A 22,788-nucleotide genomic window follows, 5' to 3' on the forward strand; every position below is an offset into this window, starting at 1 on the left:
CTGATGTTGTTTCTGAAGATATCTCAGAAAGGCCAACAGAGAATATTCAGTGTGGAACTTGTCTTCATTTTTCATTTATTTGTATAATAAAAACTATTTTCTGTCAAACTGGTTTTTAAGTAATTTGCTAGTTATCATTCAGACACCTCTATATTTTAGCTCTAGTGAGTTGAAATTTCATGCATGTTTCTGCTTCTGTCTTTTGTGGACTATGCTTTTAGAAGTGATTTTTAGTCTTGAAGTGATAATATTAAATATACAGAAATGTGTACAAATACAATATCATGGTGATACTTTATATTTTAATTACTGGTATTATATTAAAGATATATTAATCTTAATTCTTAGCCAATTATCCTAATTAAGATCAGCATGACATGGAGTCCTAAAATAAAAGAAGATCATGGTTTAATTGTTAGGCTGGCTAGTTGAGTAGCATATTTATTGGATTCAAAGAAATTAATAAATGGTAACCAGCTAGCAAAAATGCTGTATATATTTCTGGGTATCAAGGTTTGTAAGTTTGTTCATAAGGAGAATAGCCCATATTCTGTTAAATAAGGAGAAATCCTAGTGCTATTTAAATTAATGGGAGTTTTGCTATTGACTTATTCAGAAAACATGAGAGAAGGACTTAATATGCAGTTACAGGGCCACTCTCCCCCCCCCCACCCCCACCCCCACACACACCTTGAGAAAACAAATTCCTAACATCTGCATGATTTGGGAGTTGCAACTAAGAGGCCACATTTTTGAGCTTTACAATTATTTAATATTGGAGGGTCTACTAGCTGCCAGATAATACTGCACTGTAGGTTATTTAAATAAAAGTTGTGGACCTGGCCTTTCATCCAGTTGCCAAGGTGCTGTATGTTATCTCTGTATCTTCCAAAGTGGCATCAGCAATATCTATTTGCTAACATGAGAGCCAAGAGAACTATTTCAGATTATGCCTAGCATATACTAAATTGCTATACAATATCTCAAGCTACTGGTACAGAAAACTGCTCATTTGCCTCAGTGTATATTGCTATACTTGTTTTAATAAAACACAAATTTTCTCTGCTAATCTCTAGTACATGCAGTGCCGTTGTACCTGTGTTGGCTCCAGGATATTAGAGAGACAAAGTGGCTGAGGTAATACAATATCTTGTATGTGGATTAACTTAAGGTGCTACACATACAATGTCAAAAGTATTTATACAATCCTAAAGCAAATCACACATAGTTTGCCTTCTTAAATTTTGAAATCAGTCACTAATGACTGATTTATATCATTACACTTTTAAAATGACCTGGATGGTGTTAAGTGCTGTGAAAATAAATAATCATAGTGAATACTTTTATTTTAGAAAAAAAGATTACTATAGTATAATTATTAAATTACAACAGCAGATCAGCTGGATACGTTGCTGGAAGCGGCAAATGTATGACTGAATTAAAAACCAACTACTGTTTTTGTTTTTTTATTTATTTAACTTGTTTTCTGGTAGAACAGAGAATACAATCTAAAGTGTTTATGCTTGAGATTTCAGAAATGATTTTACAATTAACCTGGTTGTTTTCTATGGGATTTAAGAAATGAGATATTTTATTAAACACCTCCCCAGTGTAGCTACTGTAGAACAGGATGTGGAATACATTTCCAAAGGGCTATTACCCTGATCTTTCAACAATGAAATCAATGAAAGATTTATCTTTCACTTCAACAGGGGCAGGACCAGGCCCCTTAGAAATGCCCCTTTCCAACAGCTAAGCAACAAGACTACAGCCAACTTTAAGGTCAATAACACAACCATCCAGAGACTCGTTAAAACATCAAAGAGAACCACACACATCACCTACTGATTCTTTTGGTAAGACAAGATTTGACAAATGTTAAGACCAAAATACATTCACAGAGTCATACATTTTAAAGCCAGAAAGGATCATTATGCTCGTCTAGTCTGACCTTCTGTATAACATACACAGAATTTTATCAAGTAATAGCTCCAAGAAATCCATAACTTCTGTCTGAGCTAGAGCATTTTTTTTAGGAAGACATCCAATCTTAATATTTCCATGAATTAAAAAAAACCACTTCTCCTCCAAGTCACCTGTGGTGTTTGTAACCCAATTGTTACACCACTGCTCTTGGGCATGACAATGTGCAAATGAAATAGATTAGAAACTCACTAAACCCCAAACTAACTAATCTGTTATATTGTCCAAATTGAGAAAAATGCAAAAAGTTACACTACATAGTGAAAAGGAAATTAGATTTTAATTCCCCCCCACATATGTTAATAGAGGTTATTTTTATTATGCTATAATATATCTAATCTGGGACCACCAACACTCAAAGATATTCATAAATATTGTATTATATACAAGACGTAATAGATATAGTACATAGGAACCTCTTACTACCTGTTGGGGAATTAGTGGGCACTCAGCTTATAAAATGGACCATGACATGGAACCTGGGAGGCAAAAGGGTTCTGGACTGAAACCAAAACCCAACACATGCAGTGAGCCCCCTAGAGTTAACCTACCTTTGCTCAACACATCCGAGAGAGAGAGTCTGAAGAGGAGGACACTATCACGGTATATCCTAGAATGGAGACCAGATTCCAGCCTCTATCGGTTGAACCCAGAGAGAGCTCCACTTCTTCAGCCCTAAACCCGATGGCAGAAGCATTTAGGCCCATTGCTGGCACATCCATGAGACCAATAAGACCAGCCTGAGATAATGAGTCTGCCCCTCCAGCATTCCTAGGCCACTTTGAAGAAAAACAGGCCTGTGAAGACACACCTAGTTGTTGGACAGTGGGGACATATAGGTGAAAGGCATCCCTGAACCCTCCAGTACTAGAAGAGGAGATGCAGGAGCCTATGTCAGTAGCTGAGGGACCCTCAAGGGAACCCACACTGTCCCTAGTCCAAGATGAAGTCCTCCCTGCCCCTGAAATGCCCACTCTCAACAGCGGAGAAGTTGTGATAAGCAATGTGCCTCAATACCCCTCAACTTTATGGTCTTGATCCAAAACCCGCTGAAGTCAATTGAAATACTCCAACTGACTTTAATACATTTCTGTCAGACTCTGTATTTTCTTTTCAGCAGATGCAATTGGGGCTGTAGCAGAAATATAAATATAAATTGTTTACTCCTTTTCTTTTGCAAATGGACTAAAATACAGACTCTGACAAGCATGAGACTCGTTGCTCAAATTTCTCTAAGGCAAAAATGTTATTGAAAAAGCTGTCCCCTGTCCTGCTTCTTTGAAGCCTTGTTCCATTGTGTATTTCCATTACTTTATCTGCTTCAAAAGAAAAGAACACAGAAAATAATTCTATTTTCTTTGTCTTTGCATTTTGTTAAAACTGTATGCTGCTTTTTCCCCTTGCCTTCGAAGTATAACAACTTTTAGAATAAAGTAACTGAATGAAACAGAATGATGAGTGACCTCTGGGATATCCTTTAAAATACAATCCTCTTAAATTGTGCATGTAGAAATACTACAGGGGATGATCAACTTCTTCAAATGTTGACCTTAAAAGAAAATCTGGAAAAATCCTGATTCCTGTGAGACATAGCAAACTGGATTATAAACTTGTTTAAAACTTTCATCACTTCCTAAATGTAGATAAGGAGATAATCCCGCTGAAAAGGCAAAACTGAACACAAATATTTTAATGACTTAGCCCCCTGAAAGCTGGGTTTACATTTATCTTTGTTTACAGACTTCAAGCTACTTGTTATGAGCAGAGTACCACAAAGGTCTCAAGAACATTATTGTGATTATTAATGGGGATGTTATTAACAGAATAAACAAGGCAGATACTTTTTGACAAGATTTATTATTCACTGTACATTAATGAAGACTATTAATGTACATGGTTTTAAAAATATATATATAGTTTTTTTCCTATCAGAAAAATATGTTAATACTAGCAAATACCAATGCAAATCTGTTTTTCAGAGCCACTTTAGGAGATAGTTATGTGTTACAGCTGAATTCTTTTCATTTAGCAGTCAGCCAATTATAAAGGTGCTGCCATGCTAATGAGGCAGAACTTATAATTGGATATAACTGAGCAACTGTTGATGCTTTCCTGCAAGGTGGCTATAGCACTTGATCGAGCAGTATCAGCAGGAACAACAGTTAAAATGGATACCACAGCTAATTTCATGGATCTTGTTGCCTACAGGGAAGAAGCTGGTATTTTTTGCATGCAGGCTTTAATGTTTTATTTAGTGGATTTATGGCCAGCTAGGGTAGTCTGTGGCTGGGATGTAAAATTGTGATATTATGAAAAAGAACAAAATTAATTTTGTGTTCCAAGAAACACACAAATAGCACCACAGATGGCTAGTTACATGAAATCATTTACAACCAAACCACAGAATATTTATCCAATTACTCTATTCATGTACATGTCCATAACACACATTATCACAGGAAGGGAAGCAGTGGAGGGGCAAAAGTACATTATCTGAAATTAGTTTTTCTTAGCAAAAGTGACTAAGTGGCATCTAAGGTTCACCGGAAGGTTAGATCTTTCAGTTACCATTGGATAAACACTGGCCACAAAAGTAGCATCTAAAGTGCATCAAAAATGTCATCCACCCACCTCAGTGGATGGGGAACTTGATGTGGCCAGCGGCAAAGGAGGACAGTGAGGGAGGGAGACATTCGCTGATGGACACAAGGTAGCTCCTCTCCACCTTGGAGTCTCTGGAACCCATTGGCCAGTTGGGAGGAAGAGCTGCTGATTGGCCAGCATTCCCCAACTCCCAGGATTTAAACTGGAGCATGGGCCATGTGGAGCCTCTTTCAACTCCATGTCAGCCGTGACCAGACTACTCACTATTCCAGTTACAGTCAGGAGGCAGAGGAGGAAAGCTAAGGATTCTGGAGCTCCTCCCCCTGGAGCAGAGTGGCTTCCCCAGCAGGGGGCTCTCTGCTCTACCACAGGGGTCAGACCCCTGTCCCACAGCAAGGGGGATCTGCCCACTACCAGACAGGATTGCCTTCAGGAAGGAATTCCAAGTTGGCTTCCCCACATCCTGCCCTTCCTGCTGCAGGGGAGTGGGGAGACTAGCAGTGTGGTTGAAAGGATAAAATGAACAGTTCCCAGAGGTAAAAAAGACCTGAAATTTTGCTGATGGGTCTTGGGCTCATGAGATAGTGAGACACATTCTGGCTCCTGTGAGCCTAGGTCCCCACCCTTCTGCACCCTCTGTCCTCCTTAAGGGGGCGGGAGATGCAGGGAGCAGTAGGCCTCAGAAGAGTGAGCTGAATCTTGAGGGGTAGGCTGAGGATAGTCTACCACAAGTTAGAGTTTATACAGTCGGAGCCCTATAACACCTGCACTGAAACCACTCCTGGTATAGGAGAATATGGGTGATGGGTGGGTAGAGCCCCTCATCTCTGTTTAAGTTTAATAAAAGTTGGAGTCTGCTGGTTAAAAAGCCATCCATGTGTGTCTCCTCATTTTGCCTCTGTGTCTAGATCAATGTGACACTAACCAAAACACAACAAACACACCCAGACTTCAAAAGAGTCTTTAGCTTGATGACATGAAAGGAATGATATGAGTTAAATATACGTTGTTATCGCTATTAATTAAAATACATTTCCAAAGCGGAGTAACTTCGATTAAGTCTAGCTTTAAAACAGGAGTTTTAAATCAAGATGCTTCTCCCATTCTGTCCCACCTCAAGGTCTATTTAATGACAAGTAGTACCAGCGGGGGGAAAAAAAAAAAAAAAAAAAGGTTAACTGGATTTGCTAATTCATAAAGCAAATACATTATTCCATATGCTCCACATACTGATATTTGACTAATACTTTTTTTCCTGTAGGGCTCCTGGGAGCAAACAAAATAAAACACCCCCCCCCATATCCCTCTTTTTTAAGAATAGCCAAAAAATAGAAAGATTGGCAATTATGTTTTTGTGTAATAGTTCAGCATGTAATTTGCTCATGAAGGAAATAAAAATGCATAGAAGTGTAATGTCAATAATCTGAGCTCTGGTCTACATTACAAATTCATGTTGGTATAACTATGTTGCTCATGGGTGTGGATTCTCCTTGAGCACTGCAGTTATGCCAACCAAACTCCTGGTGCTACGGAGACAGAAAGGACACAGCTACTGCCTCTCAGGCTGGGTCTACACTACCCGCCTGAATCGGCGGGTAGAAATCGACCTCTTGGGGATCGATTTATCGCGTCCCCAAATTGACGCTCAGCGGAGGTGGGAGTAAGCGCCATCGACGGGAAGCCGCAGAGGTCGATTTTGCCGCCGTCCCTACAGCGGGGTGAGTCGGCTGTGATACGTCAAATTCAGCTACGCTATTCGCGTAGCTGAATTTGCGTATCTTAAATCGACCCCTCCCTGTAGTGTAGATGTAGCCTCAGGGAGGTGAAGTATCTATGTCGACGGAAGAAGTTCTCCTGTCAGTGTAGGAAGCATCTTCACTAAGCACTATAGCTGGTGCAGCTGCACCATTGCAGCACTGTAAGTGCAGACAAGCCCTGAGTGCATATTTCCTCAAAGAACTAAGGAAGTAAAGAAAGAGAGGCAGAGAAGACCCAAGCATATCTGAGCTACTTACCAGAAAGAATGGAAAATCTGGTAAGTTGGAGGCAGCATTAGCTTGAAAAAGATATTGTATTGTATACTGATATCTAGGAAGACCACCAGCGAGAAGGATGCACACACACACACTCTTAGGCCCTGACCGTGCAAACGTTTATGAATGTGAACAGTCCCTTTGACTTAATTTATGTGAATAAAGTTAAGCATGTGTGCCCTTGTAAAACTGGGAGCTTCAAACAAAAAAGGGAGACTTGGGGGAGGGTACTAGTGAAGTATACAAGGCCAACAACAATATTGCTTTTATATTTTCTTTGGATCAAACCTTGAATATTTTTTATTAAATAAAAAATTGTTTGCACTGGGGTTTGGTCAGCAGTACATATTTTTTCCACACTAGTGATACAGTAAATTAATACCTGTTTTTATTCCCCATGCTCATAAGCAGTTTTCCGGAATCAGAAGTGACATTTTGAACTTTGCATTTCACAGAACTCAGTGGAATTTGTTTTCAAGTACTTTAAGAGGCAGTTGGATAATCAAGCAAGCTGAGAGCCTTTTCCTTATATAATGAGGCTTTGGCACATATGGATAAAAATGGTTGATAAACCTTAGCTCAAGTGGAAAATTAGCTTTGAATATGGAGGTTTGCTTTATAATAAATAAACATTTTTACTTTTTACACCTTAACAAAAAATAACTATAAACAACTCAGATATGGGCAACATGTCCCTAGCAAATTCTTTTGTATGTGTTGAGTTGGCGTAATTAGCTATCACTCTTTATTTGTGCTAATTTTAATGTGGTAATAACAACAAATATTAGCAACAGCAAACAAACATTTTGCACTTATATAATCCCAGGAGCTCAAAGGGCTTTAAAAGAATTAATTAAGCCTTAGAACATCCATCACTTTGCTAATCACTGAAACATAGCATGGCACCTATATAAAACAGACAACAGCAACACCATAGTGGAAGGCAGGAAATGTAGAGTATATTAAAAAATTAGTTAGGCAGAATTTAATTACCTATATTATTTGGCTAGAAAAGAAGTGCCATGCAATCTTTAAATAGAAGAGGGTAAAACTGGTTTTACATCTCATCTGAAAGAAAGTCAGTGAAATGCAATGCACTGGTACATTACCACTCAGAACACTGCCAAACCACCACCACCATTTTCTGCAACACATAGATCTACTATTAGAGTACTGGTCTGACTCAGGCTGCCCTACTTATAAGATCTGGAATGATCATAGCACAAAATGACATGATTGTAATTCATGTAAATGACACAGTAGCCTTTATGTTTCAAAAACGAGCCAGTGGAAGGAGGAGCAATTAACCTTGCTGAAAATAAAGACCCACCAGAAGCTATTTAACTTTGATAAACAAACATGTTCATATTAAAAATAAATTACATACTGACAATATAAAATATAGTACAAGTAAAAATAATGTTGCAGCCATCTCAAGAATGGAAACTGAAACATGACAGTGTTTTGTTAGCTTATTTAAAATGTAACATGACTACAGGACAATAATGCTGAGTCAGATCCTTACCATAGAATCCATACCTCTGCTTATTTAGTCTCAATAGAACGACTGACACACATTTACAAAGCCTTTAATGAAACATAAGACTGCAAAGCCCCCTTCATGTACCTAATTAAGGCAATTATAACCATTATAATTGAATTCAACACTGTTTTAATGGTATGAACCATATTTAAGCTTCCAGTTTTATAATCCACACATCCTAAATTCTTAACTAAAGGGGGATCTTAGGACTTATCTAAACTAGTTTAGTATATGGAATCTTCATCTGGCCTCGCAGTGCCTAACAAGCTACCGTTTCATAACAACTTAGTGGTCTGGGGACTCCACTTTTGAAATTGCTTCACTAATTATCTAATACCCTAGGTTAACATTATTGATATCAAACAATTACACAACATTAAAAAGCATTATCTATTTTCTTTCAACACAGCAATTTCTCTAATGTTCCCTCTTGCTCTGACACCACACATGCACACACTTATATATGGATCCAATAACAAAAGAAAATTCATGTAGGAATAGAATTTTTTTCTCCTCAAAGAAAAATTTAATCATGGGATCTTTTGCTATGAAACAAGAAGAATACATACACAATATATATAGAACACCAGCAGGCTAATCAGAACTTTCACAATAAACAAATTCATCTAATTGTTCTGTGCATGCATTTTCCTTTATAAATAGTAAGTCAGTAATCTTTAGCTAGTAAGGAAGCAGCTTTACATTTTAATATCCTAAATAACATTCCAGATATCTTGAGTTTTTATGTAATGTGAATTAAAGAGAGTGACTGCATCTGACCTGAAAAGTCAGAATTCTCAAAGAAGTTGGTGAATGTTTTGGAAAACTATCCAGTTAGACAGTATATTGGAGTGATCTTATCAAAAGTATTTACATACTGTGGTGATCGCACTGCCAATATAATAGATACTGTTATGCTGGAAGTTGGGTGTTTCCCAAGAGTAGGTCTTTGATTTATGGCCAGTCACAAATCTTGCTGAAGCTAGTAGGTGTGATAGCTGCCTTCCATTCAGACTAAATGAGAGAGAAGTTAAATGCCCATTATTTAGTAATAGCTGAAACAACAGAAGCCAACAACCAAATCGCAGACTAGCATGGCAAGACTGGAGTAGAACTAAGCCATATGGCCTGAGGGGTTTTCCCTGAGGTCTGAACGCATACCCAAGGCTGAGTATTGTTTGGTGGAGCTGTGTGTATCTGAGTGTCAGAAGCAGCCAGAGAAGAGAGCAGAAAGCCAACAAGAGAAGCACGGGTAACCTGGCACTTAGAGAAAGCCGAGAGAGAGCAAGAGAGAGAGAGAGAGTTTTTTGGGCAGAGTGTTAGCTGGAAGGAAGTTTGGAACTGTGAGCAAAGAAACTGCCTCCTCTTGTTTCATTACCACTGTGTTGAGGCACACAGGTCTTAGTGTACCTTCTTTATAAATAGTCAGGATTCCATCATGATACCAAATTCTGTCATCAATTTCTCCTCCTAAGAGAAACAAGTTGCAAGACCCTGAATATTGGCTAACCATTCAGACTAAACAGGTGTAACAATATTTTAGACTACAAAATTGATAAAAGGGGGAAAGAAACATACAGAATGTCAAATAGCTTTGGAAAAAAATTTACATGCACAATATTCTCACTCTTTTAAAATTATTTCTTAATAAAAATGGCTTCTTAAGTTAAGCTTTAACTCCCACAAGTAATTATTGTGCATCCCACCCTTCCTATAAAATTCACTTGATCTTGTCAACATTACAAGAGTCCTCTTTCCACAGACAAACTATTATTGAACAAGTTTTGGAAAAAACTTTTTTTTATCACAAATATCTGGTACAAATATCTTGTATTTCAACTTGTTTTTCCCTCTGATATATATTACTATGGATGTTAGTATCTGTTTCCCTACCCCCATCATCCATCTACTTGAGTTCCCAATGTTCGTCATGTGCACAGTACAGTATTTAAAGGAATTTTGCATTTATGTCTATGTTTCAGAGGAGTAAAAAGTCAATTGTCATTGCTCAACACATGTTATCTGCTCTTTTATTTCATTCATTTTCCCTCCACCCCCGATATGGCATAACTAGAATGTAACTAGAATGTTTCAGCTTCATTGTTTTACTTTATAGGAAGGATGCTTGCTTTCTACAAGACAGATATTTTACTGCCATTTCCTGTCCCTCACACTCAAGATCTCCCCCCCCGCCCCAAGAAGTGAAGAAATCAGGAGATTTTCCATGATTTTTTTTATCAATAGGTCATTTTTCAATAAAAAAAGTTTTGACTAGCTCTAGTTCTTAGTAAGTCTTTCTTAATATGGTAATTTTTTTAAAAAAATTAAAACATATGCCTGTCAGGTTCTATATAGGAAGTCTGAAATTTCATCCACATAAAGCTACAATACCCATGCCTATATGCAGGTGAAAGGCAATGGAGGTGAGAATAGATTTTGGGAGGTGAAATTCACTCATAGGCTGGGCCTATGATACAGAGCAGTTCTACAATTTCCCAGTCCTCCAATCTTGTCCTATGTGTGTGGAGGTGGGGTGCTGTTTGATTATGTAAATATAGATCCCTTGGCTCACCTTCACTGATCAACTTTGTCTTAATCTGCAGTATGTGAGGATAGTACTGAGACACTTTTCTTCATGTGCAAGAGATATGGAAGCCTCTCTATTAGAAGCCCTAACATGGATCTTAAGTAGTGGATGGGTCTTTTGCTAGAATTCTGCATCTAGGTGAATTTCACCTAAAGGATATCTGTGCAAAAACAAATATCCTTACTTCTGTGCTTTTCAAGATATCGTACAGAGATGCTATATTTTTATTCTGCTTAGAAATCTAAATGAGAGTCATACAGAAAACTTTTGAACAGTAGGGGAATAAACAATAAAAATGTCTCTATTAAAGTTTCCACTAGTCCACAACAACTGAAGTAAATGTCAATGTTTGGCATGAATAGGAAATGGCATTCTTATATAAATACAATAATAAAACCATACTGTACTAGCAATTTCCCTTTATATCATATCACATTCCTACTGCAACACTGGTAATCAGTTTAAGATTACAAATGAATATTACTGAGATTATTACTACATTACTCTAGTAAAAATGAATGTTAATAATATAAAAATTACTAAAGCAATAAAAAAATTTAATTTAACAAAAGCAGTCTATATTACAGAACTATCATGCAGAAAATGGACTATGAAGCAGTTATAATACTAAGGGAGAAAGAAGAGATTCTTTGTCAATATTATGGTCCAATATCAAGGCATAAGAATTTGAAATGAGGACAAACAAAAACTGCCACAAAAACCAACATTTTAAAAGTTCAAATGGTAAATGAGTGAATTAGTAAAGGTAAAAAATGTTTTGGTATATATGTTAAGTATTGAAATTGAAAAGTGAAGTTGAACTTATTTAAAAGAAAATATTAAATTAATTTTCACTGGAAACAGAATTAGATTAATAATAAGAAATTGCATTTCTATAACTCTTTTCACTGTATCATCTCATAGTACTTTATCAGCCTTAATGGACTAAGCTTCATCATCTCTGTGCAGATAGTGAAACTGAGTCACAGGCAGCACAAGGGTCTAATCCTTTTCCCACTGAAATCAATAGCAAAATGTCCATTGACTTCAGTGTCTAGGATCAGGCTTGAATGGAGCTAAGCAACCTATGCAGGTAGTCTATGGCACAGACAGGAAAAGAAATCCAGTCTAACTCCCAGTTTTGTGCATTAGCCACAAGACCATCTACTGAAGATGCTGCTTGATGGTTAATTTCAGTATAAACTGCTTTACTGTTTTTAGTCAATATTGTATTGTGAGACATCTTATGGTAATGAATTAAAAAACTGAAATGCAGTTAGAAAGAAGACAATGTAATAAAAAAATGACCAAAGCAAGGGCTGATTCAGCTAATAGTGTATGAAAGGTTTTCAATAAGCAAACCTGGCTTAATGCTGCTGCTTTTGAAAATGCCCACTCATTTATTGAGCCTCTTCTCCTAAGAAAGTTGACATCTGAAATGGCAATAGTTTCTCCATGCTGAAAATAAGCACACCTCTTTAAGGTTTTTGTTGCCAATTTAATACAACTTTTTTTTGGAGGAAAGCCAGTATTATTTTCTACAATTGATTTATCAGTAATACAACAACACTTATGTATTTTGCTGGATTTGAAGTCTCAATCTTGAATATACAATAAACATTTAAACATTTTTAGATGGGAATCTAGCCCATTTTCTTATAGAAATAGCTTCACTTGGCCACCCCATAGCTAATCATTGATGTTATCAGGTTTGACTGGTCTGGTGTATATCTTAAGGTATATGGATTTCATTCCTGAAATTAATTTTATAGAGAGAATAAAATGTACTGTTTGTCCTTGAAAGGTAATAATGCAAATTAGTGATTAAGAGGTTATTACAAGTGTTACTCTCATCCCTCGTATCGTACATTTGTGATTTTGGGAAACTGCTCCGCTTTCTCTTTCAATACAAACAGCGGAAAAAATGATTTATTTGGTATCCACACCTGTATGATGTAGCAGGGTTTTAACTCATGTAGTAAGAAGATAGTGCCATGTGAATAAAAACATAACGAGGATTTCTGGGAATGCTGCTATGCAATTTGTTTAAAAACGTATTTACCTATATTTGTTTTTTTAAGTAGCAATGTATACAGAACACAACAGGACCCACCTTGTTTTTTAATCTAATTGTATTTGTGTTCACATCAAGTTTTCCCACCTCTTGTTACCTAGGTAACCTAAAATAATGGTGCTCCTGGAACTTATTTGCTAAAACTGCGATTAATAGAATGACAATATTCAGCACATTATGGTGTCCCCCTGCCAGGCTTCCTACATTCATATGCTTAATGCCCCTCAAAAATTGCAATAGATGAAGGCATTTTCAATATGACACTTTGCCTTTTGGCTTCACATTGGCAGAAGAGTACCCTTAAAAAAAATCATGACAGTGGTAGAGTTGTCCAGGCTACATATGCATTCCTCCCTGACAAATTAATGAAGACCCTTTTTTTTCAGGAAGCCTTTTACAATGCAAACTTTAGTTGACCTCTTACCAACTATCTTATTGGGGAGTTATTCAAAACATCCTCTTTCTTGGTGGCTAGTGAACGTGGGAGCTCTGTTCATTATTCATAAAGACATGGTTGGCCCATAAGAGGAGCACAACCTATATTCACCCATCCAGACCCCAGTCAGCCAGGTAAGTCTTACAGCTGCTGGGGACAGCAATGTAGTTAATAGGGACAATCTCACGGACAAGAACACTCCAGATCCCTCCTGTAGTCTCTCCTGACACTCAAAATGTCAAGATCTGGTGTCAATGCCAGATTCAGTAAGGATCTCGTTACAGAGGTGGGAATCCTATGTACATCCCATTCACATGCCCCTCCAGACTCAACAGTGGAATGAATGCAGCCACATCTGATACTAAGTCTCCCTGACTTGGATGGAAACATCCATCCATGCTCAAAATATTTGGTCCAGAAAGGAAAGAAAACACACCAGACAATTACAGCTTTGCACAGTAACTGACTTATGTACATCTAATATTAATTTATTCAGGCAGTGAGGCTGCAGTCATTTAGAGCTCCCTTGCCTCAAGTCTAGATTTCTGCAGAGTGTCTATCACTCCAGAAGTTTACTTCATGTCAATATTATAAGCATTTGGCAATAGTTTTGTCCTGCTATGGAAGTTGTCAGATGGTTATAAACAGGGATACTAAAAATCCATTTGCCACAGAAAAATACAGAAAAAACAGAATTTGCGCTTTTACAGATATTCTTTAGTTTTTACATTTTGTGAAAAAATAATATACAGCAGCAGGGCTCTGGCTATCAGTTTAAAAATTGTAAATATTTCAATAAAACAGTGTGTTCAACTGATACCTATATATATTATTGTTATGGAAACTAAAGTTCAATATTTCATTGTAATCATGGAAAAATGTTAAGCTCTTTACAACTCTGTTCCTGTCCATTTAATCACTTTTATCTCTTACTGCATTACCTCCACCCCAGTCAAAATACCAATGGCCAACATCAACTGCTCAGTTCTCCATTTGAAGGTAGTGTATATTTACTTATGTATCTAATGTGTGTACACACACACACAATTTTGAATTATATATCTATATCTATCTATATAAAGCAAATGTATTTTAAATTGCACATAATTAATTGTTTCCCTCATCATTTAGATATTGTGTGCTTTCATAGATTGTAAGTGTAAGCAGAGTCAGGATGAGATCTACCCTGACATCTGGTGGTGAATTATGGTGAGTGTGGAAAAGAACTCCAGGGGCTGATCTTGTTTGCATAGGCACACCCACTCACCTGGCATGAAACAACAGCAACTCAAAGTGGTTACTTTGGCTGGTGTGGGATCCCCAGTTTTCTCTGTTATTGGGGCAGGAAGAATAAAGTTGTTACCCTGATTCTGTGAATTAAGGCCAGTGAAACTGTTGTATGACAGAAGGACTGAGTGAGTCCTTCACCATTACCTAAGTAGCACTTGCTTGACAAGGGGCATGGGTTACAAAACCCAGTGAATGGAGAGAGGATGGGGACAGGTGTTTGTACCTGATGGTATGGGCCCCTCTCTGAGGGGTTGAAACACCAATTGCACTCTCCACTATTGAATATCAGAGCTAACTTTGATTCCATTAGAAGTCTAGTTGCAGACTGCTGAGCTGAATTCACTTTGGGCCAATGGTGCACTAGCACTGGGGCTCCCCTACTATGAGCTGAAATTGCTAAGAGCTGAGATCACTGAGGCTGTGTTAACTAGTGGGGGAGCCTGAAGCTATATTGCTAAGCGGCTGGCGGAGCAGCTAGCAGAGTGGAGCCTTGTGGGGATGGTTGGAGTGGAGCTGAGCGACTCACAGGTCGGTGAGCGGAGTGGCTGGAGGAGCAGCTAGCAGAGCGGAGCCTTGTGGGAGCGGTGGCCCAAGGGACAGCTGAAGTGGAGCAGAGCGGAGCGGCTCACAGGTCGGTGAGCAGAGTGGAGCAGCTGCCAGAGCAGTTTGTGGGACGGTGGGAGCAGCTCACGGGGCAGCTGGTGGAGTGGAGCGGCTCGTGGTGAAGGCTGCGACGGAACCCCGTCGACCTCGGATCACGTAAGGTGCCCCTTAACACCCTGCGTGCCCCCCCCCCGAACTCTGGGGCTGCACTGACCAGGGACAGAGACTTTGGGGGATTGTTGGACTTTTGGGACTTTGGTGATCCTTGGGTTGCTGGTTTCAAGAACCGAAGGGAAAGGACACAGCCCAACTTGCTGGGGTGGGTTTTTTTGCTCATGGTTTGTGTTATGAATCCTGTTTGTGGTGTTTTTCCAATTTAATGCTGATGTCGTTTACCTCATGTTACTAAACATTTTCTGTTACACTCAGACTCCGTGCTTGTGAGAGGGGAAGTATTGCCTCTTAGAGGCACCCAGGGGGTGGTATGTAATTGTCCCAGGTCACTGGGTGGGGGCTCGAGCCGGTTTTGCATTGCGTTATTGAAACGGAACCCCTAGATACAGAACCCGGCCCTTGTTGCTGCCAACTTAGATGGGCAGAAGGGTTACATAAGCTTCTTGAGGTAGGACTATTGTCCTATGTTTGTACAGCAAATAGGGATCCTGATCTACATCATAGCTACAAAATAAAAGTATCAGTAAATAAATAATAAGCACAAAGTTGCTTTTGCTTGCCCACATTTTCCCCTCTCATGCCCTGCATTTATACTGTTTGGTTATTATAATTTTCTTAGGGCATGACAGCTGCCCTTGATATTCCTTTTTGTGAATGAATTGAAGCATTTAACAAACCCAGCCCCAAACCTCCCCCATCTTGTGCATGTCAGCTGGTATCGGACACATCAGAGAGATATAGATCCTAGGTTCTATACTCTATCCAACTCTCAAAAGGAAGATTAATCTATTTTGGTACTTCTGAAATATACTAAGTATTCATTTTATTCCCACCTTCCTCCAAACCAGATGTGGCTTAGTCAAGTATGTACCCAAGTATGTATCCAGTAAGACCATCTCCTAATTTCAGAAACTTTCTGGTACATTATTTTTTGCTTAGGAGCGATGTCTCTGTATAATTACATATTTAGTTTCCTTTTTAGCTTTTATCCAGAGAGCGATAATTGTCAATTTGTGGATCAAAAATAAATTAAAAATACAGCTCACTTCACTTTAAGTCTTCAGTATTCTTTTTCAGTTCTGCATATTATCAACTATCCACATATAACAATTTGTAGAAAATGACAAGGAGACCACAATTAATTGTAGAGGTTAACGTGGCATAAGGCTACAGAGTCGGTCAGACACATTTTCAGAGGTAATTCCACCATAATTAGACCTGTCACATTGGTTGAACAATCACCAAAGTACAGAGACATGGTTTCTATAATCTTTAAAATGTCTTTTTACCTCCTTTTCAAATATGCTAAATGAAAGAACTATAAAATAATATAGATGCTAAACGTAAGAAGAAAATGTTCAAAAATGTAACATTTGTAGCCTCAAAGGGGTGTTTGTTTGGTCAATCAAGAAGAAAGATATGCAGTTTTCTTTAAGTGTCACCCCCACTTTGGCTTGGAAGGGCATCATCTTAGCTGTGGGTCGGCTGGAGGGGCTCAGTTAAGCTACTGGTCACCTGCACACCAGGGGGATGACCATATGCATGATCTGTCTTGTCAGATGGAGCTCTTCCTCACTCCCAGATTGCCATCTGAAGCCCACGAGTTTCTGCTTGGTTAAAGCCAGCTTTGCAGGTGGTAGGCCACTTGAATCCACCCTTCCTGCAAATAAAGGTTTATCCAAAAGATGAGACAAGTTTGCTGACTTCATAGCCCATTGGCTAGTAGTTTAGGAGTACTGCCAGCAAGTGAAACACAGATGTCCCCACTGTATGGAAACAGAGGTATTTCTTTATTCACTATTATTAAATAGGCAGTAGGTTGGAGGGTTGGAACAGCCAAGAAGATATCTTTGCATTAACTACAAGCATGGACATCTTCAATTTCACACCCCAGGTAGTGCCCTTGGGAGGTATTTTGCTCATGGGCAGCCCAAATTTATTACTAAAGGACGAATTAAGAGATGGAGGTTTTATTGGGCACTAGATTATACTCTTTGTCAGTGCAATAGGGTTTCCCTGAAGTGGGGGAGATTGGATGCCAGAGTTAGACTCGATAGCTGAATTTTATGCATTGGGGGCATCAGGTCTGTGATTTCCACTAGGGCAAGTGGTACTCATTGAATCTGGAAGGTCATAAAGATGTAATCCTGCAGGAGCTCTTTCCCAGCCTAGTGGCAGTGACTATCTGCAAGCATGAGGTCAGGAGCAAGAGAAGCAATTCCGAAGAACAAACTAGACAATGGGTCCAGTGTAGTAACTGCTATTTCTTCAAATCACTCAGAGAATGAAGTGGATAGAATTTAAGAATTGGTGCTGGGAAGCAGCGAAGAGCCTATTCAGGCTAGCTAGACCTCTAGAACTTTGGTTTCTGGCTAATTTTATCTTAATGCAAAGCAAAAAAAACACCCTGAGTATTGAGGTGTATGTTGGGGTGTGTGGAGGAGTTTACTCAATTCCACCTGAATGTAGGGGTGAGCCCTCTCAGAATGGAACACTACAATCTGTTGTATCCTGGCTATTGGAGGGGCAGTCTCTACCAGGGCTACTAAGGGATTCAACAAAAAAGGACTTTGGAATGTAGGGAGCTTGAAAGGGGAGAAGAGATCTGACACCCTGACTCTCAAACCATCAAAAACAAAACAAAACAAAAATAACCCCCCGCCCAACAATGAAGATCTGACAAAAAGTCAGGAGTAATGCCCCACAGCTTCATCTGTTCTGTACTCCTGACAGTGTAACAAGCCAGCTAGGCTATCTGACAAACTGCCCTGCCTGATTGGCTGCGGAAGCTAGCAGGCTGATTTCTAATCCCAGCAGCTCATTGGCTGCTCAATGAACAGGCCCACTGATTCTCTGCCTCTCAGTCCTCATCTCTCTCCAAGCCTTGCTCTGGCTTTGCACCTTCATTGCTCCAGTCCAGACCCCATCCTGCACCCAGCCTTGCGCCTGCCTCAGAACCAGCCCTGCTCCTGCCTTCCTTGACTCCTGATAATCCGGTTCTGACCGTTGGCTAAGATTCCTGGCACTGACTCTGTCGCGACCCTTAGCTCTGACATTTGGACTCACAGCACTAAGTATGACAATCCCTCCAACCTGGTTCCCCAACAGAAGATGAGTCACAGTATTACAAGAGAGTGGAGAGGCTAGGAATTGTCCAATCAAAGTAGTATAGACTGGCCTAGTGTTGAGGCTAGACAAGGATCTTATAAATGCCTACATATGTTTAAAAATAAAACAAAACAAAAAACTAAATAAGTTTTGTAAAGAGGCAAAATCTACTTTAACATTCCAAAATCTGGAGGAATTAAGAAACCAAGGGGCTTGATCCTTTATCTCTGAAGTAAATGAAAGTTTTGTCATTGACCATAATAGGTGCAGGTTTGGACGCACAGTGAACACAGTGCAATGAAAGGAAATAGTCAAATTCGTAAGTATAGAAGGGTATGTCCAACACTAGAAATGTAAGTCAACCTATATTAGGTCGACTTACTGTGGTAGTGCATGTCCACACTACCCTCTTTGGGTCAGTGGTGCGTATCCTCACTAGAAGCACTTCCACCAACCTATGAAGGGCACTGTGGGGAGCTGAGAGCCTGGTCCCCGGGCACCTGGCTGTCCCACAGGCTACTGGGCTCTCAGTGGGCTGCCACCCAACTCCCACTCCCCGTTCCCTGCTGGGAACAGGAAAAGCCACTTAGGGCTTTTCCACAACCTGTTCCCTGCCAGGAGCCAAGAAACCTGCCTTGTCAATTTCTCAGCTCACCAAGATGAGAAATTGACAAGGCTGCCCAGCTCCCAGTGGGGAGGTTGGGGTTGCCAGGGCTTCTTGACCTGGCTTCCGCCTGGGTATGGGGTCCATTTTCTCCCTGGCTTCCAGCTGGGAGTAGGGTCCAGCCGCCCAGCTCTTCAGGGGAGCAGGGAGCAGGTGGCGCCTGCTGTGATATTTACAAGACAGTCGACAGCCAATGTAAGGGATGCAGCATATACACAGATACTGCGTTGCCCTAACTACATTGACATACACCTTACGCCTCTCATGGAGGTGGAGTTATGAGGTCGGTGTAGTAGGGCACTTACATCGGTGAGGCTGTAGTGTAGACACGGACACATAATTAGGTCAACATAAGCTCCCTTATGTCGACCTAACTTTGTAATATAGACCAGTCCGAAGAAGTTTGGGCCACATAATTAAGTTGCAACAGACTACATGCTCAGTGATGAGAAATATGCACCCAACAACAGACAGTCAATGTGAGTTAACTTGGTACTATTCACAGACTGGAGAGTACAAATGAAACTGTACTGGACACAGAAAAGAGAAGGGATTCAAACAGGCATATACTGCCATTTAAGACTCATGGGGAAAAACTAGGGCAGCAGCAGGGGGAAAAAAAAGTAAAATGAGTTAAAAGGGAGGAAGGATTTTTACAAATATACAAGTCAAATTATTCTAGTTCTACAGAACACATTTTTATCAGAATTAAATTCTTATACACAGTTACACGAGAATCTATTAAAGAGACACAGAAGGGCTTTAATACAATAGCATTTTCATCATCTTCTCTACAATTCCACTATTAACTTGCTTAATTCCCCCTGAAGAAAATTCTGCTGTTTATATTTTAAACTCAATTTGGCTGAACAGGAACATGAATTAAATTAAGTCAAAGTAGCTAGTTGCCACAAACTGCATACTACATCACTAAATTAGCGTGCAAGCACATGCAGTTTGGTGAATTATGTAACATTAACTTTCAGATACTGTTATTAAACTTATTTTTTATTCATGCCAAAAAAGTTGCTTGGATTCATTTCTTAATTAAACAAAATATTTTGTAATCGAGCTATCTACAATGTAATTATCAGAGGTAGCCATGTTAGTCTGGATCTGTAAAAAGCGACAGAGTCCCGTGGAACCTTATAGGCTAACAGACGTATTGGAGCATAAGCTTTCGTGGGTGAATACCCACTTCATCAGATGCATGTAATCATATTTCTCATATTTATATTCCTGAAGATTCATATTCTATTCTTTTTAATATTGCAGATGCATGACAAAACACTCCCAACCATTTCAACATGATCCCTAGATTACTCTTTGTTGATCAAAGCACAGATGAGCTTTGTTAGAAAACATTGAGGGGGGTTGATTAACACACACAGTGTACTACTGCTGGAGCATTCTAATGTAAATGACAGCTGAAATACTAGCAATGATACTCAACCTACTTTCACATTTTTCATGTCTCCTGGCCTTTGGCACTGAAAAGAAATGACATTCACGTTTTTATGTACTACTGATCTGCAGCTGTAAGAAAACCTTGTACTCTGTTTGTCCTCACAATCTGGCAGGACAGAATTATTTTAAATTCTCACTGCCTTTTCCCTCTATTCAACTGAACATAAATTATCTTTATCCCCGACCGGGTAAGTCTTTAGGAACAGTTCATTTCTAAGAGTACTAATTAAAAAACAGTTCCATCTTGTTGAAGCCGCTAACTTGTACCTATAATTTATTTTCAGTATTTAGATAATTTTAGTATTAATAGTAGGCTGTGATTGAAAAATTCACTCATCCAGGACAAGTAGGAATTTAGAACAGATGAATGGGCTGGAAGGGAGGCAGGGAGCAGAGGGCTAAATGCTACTGTTACTTTATTTTAGGGATAGGTGCTGGAAATAGAAGTGATAGGGGTGCTGCTGCATCTCCTAGCTGAAGTAGTTTCCATCATATACAGGGTTTACAGTTTGGTTCAATAGCTCTCAGCATCCCCACTGTACAAATTGTTCCAGCACCCCTGATTGTAGGGAAGATGGGGGTCAGAGGCAGAGGTACCACATGCAGAGGTGAAAATGGCCTCCCAGAGTGAAGCCTCTCAGCTAATTCTCCACTTTATGCCTACTGGTGGACAAGCGGGAAAGCAGGTAGCCAGGCAGGGTCATCTCTCTTCCACCCATGGGGGAAGTCTCTGGTCTATACTCAGAAATAGCCCTGAATCAGCAATTGGTTACTAGTGATTGGTATCACTGAACCATGCAGGGACTTGCACCAATTAAGTTAAATGAGGTTTACCCCTGCTTCAGTATTTTTCACCTGAGCTACTAGGATGAGTAGATGTTGCAGAATTTTTTAAAGCCCTGATAAAAGGTACCAAAGTGCAACTAAAAATTAATGCAATTAAAAAACCCTGATGCCTTATTGTAGTGCAGCAGTTTACACTACAGACAGTATTTATATAACACTTAGTGATGTTATTGCAGAAAAAAGCAGAGGCATAAGTGATGTGTTAGCACAGTTTTGTAATTGGTTGTGTGTGCATGCACACGCATCTGTGTTCATTGTGGTTACTTAAACTCATTACTTAAAATGAACTAATCCAATCTTTTTTTTTTAAACCGTAAGAAAAATTTACTTAATCGGCAGCTAACTTTTACAATGGAGGTGATAAGAATTCTCTACACAATAATTTAAAATAGCCCATGAAAGTTAATAAATTAGCTTCAGAAAGTACTGATATAATAATATACACCAAGACCATAAATGCTATTTGTTTTTTCTTTATAATGTTGCCAGAGAAAAATATCTTCAAAACACCAGTATTCATATAGTCCACTGATAATTTACACCAGCTTCATGCAGCCACGATGGGCTGTTCCAGCACCCAGGAATCAGTAGACTCTAGTAGCGGTTGGCCACAAATCTTTTTTACCCACTGCGCGAGGGGTTGAGAAGCAGCACAAAGCAACCAAATTCTCTGCTGACCCAAATTTCACAAAAATACTGTGCACCTGGTTCAGAAAGCCATCAATGTCTTTTCATTCAGTTCTCACATACAAGTTCACCTTTTCCATGATGCCCTCTAGTTGTCGGTACATAACAACAATACAATTACTGCTACTTATTACTTAAGAATATTTTTTTTAAATTAAGTTACTTCCCACCCTGGATTCCTTAGTGCATCTTTGTCTTCTTGACCTCTAGCGTGAAAGCAGTTTAGAGCAAGGACTGTGTTTTTCTGTGTGTTTTATACAGTGCTAAGCATGTTGTGTTGAACAATAATACAAGTATCAACAATGGTTTTACACTATAGTTAGCATTGAAAAATATTGTCTTCTACTCTATTTCAAAACCCACTGTAAGAAAAAAAATCTCATTTTTCTTTAGAATAATCACCCTTTAGTGATTATTCCATTATGCTCTTCCATTAATTAAATCATATTCCTCTCTAAAAATGCTCAATTAAAAAATAAAACTGAAATTGCCTTTACTTACCCCTCTGACCATTTTTGCCTATACTTGTGGGATTATCTGAAGGGCAAGGGCAACGTCCTTCACACTTCACAGAAATCTGTTTTCCTGAGACACATGCTTGATATTCTAATTTGCACTGTAATAAGAGAATGATGAGAATTAACATAAATATATTTTATAATATAAATTCCAGTTAAAATTGAATATTT

The 22,788-nt window shown here is 39.0% G+C and overlaps 1 protein-coding gene across 4 annotated transcripts in view; it reads right to left on the bottom strand.

Moving 5' to 3' along the window:
• Positions 1 to 22,788, bottom strand: part of SPOCK3 (SPARC (osteonectin), cwcv and kazal like domains proteoglycan 3) — a 405,705-nt gene that overhangs the window by 76,555 nt on the left and 306,362 nt on the right. For all 4 annotated transcript variants that reach the window (XM_065596527.1, XM_008173177.4, XM_065596529.1 and 1 more), the window contains exon 6: positions 22,601 to 22,715. In XM_065596527.1, the coding sequence (XP_065452599.1) occupies positions 22,601 to 22,715 (115 nt within the window). The remainder of the gene's footprint in view (positions 1 to 22,600; positions 22,716 to 22,788) is intronic.

This window comes from Chrysemys picta, chromosome 5, assembly GCF_011386835.1.
Source record: "Chrysemys picta bellii isolate R12L10 chromosome 5, ASM1138683v2, whole genome shotgun sequence".
Classification (NCBI taxonomy): domain Eukaryota; kingdom Metazoa; phylum Chordata; order Testudines; family Emydidae; genus Chrysemys; species Chrysemys picta.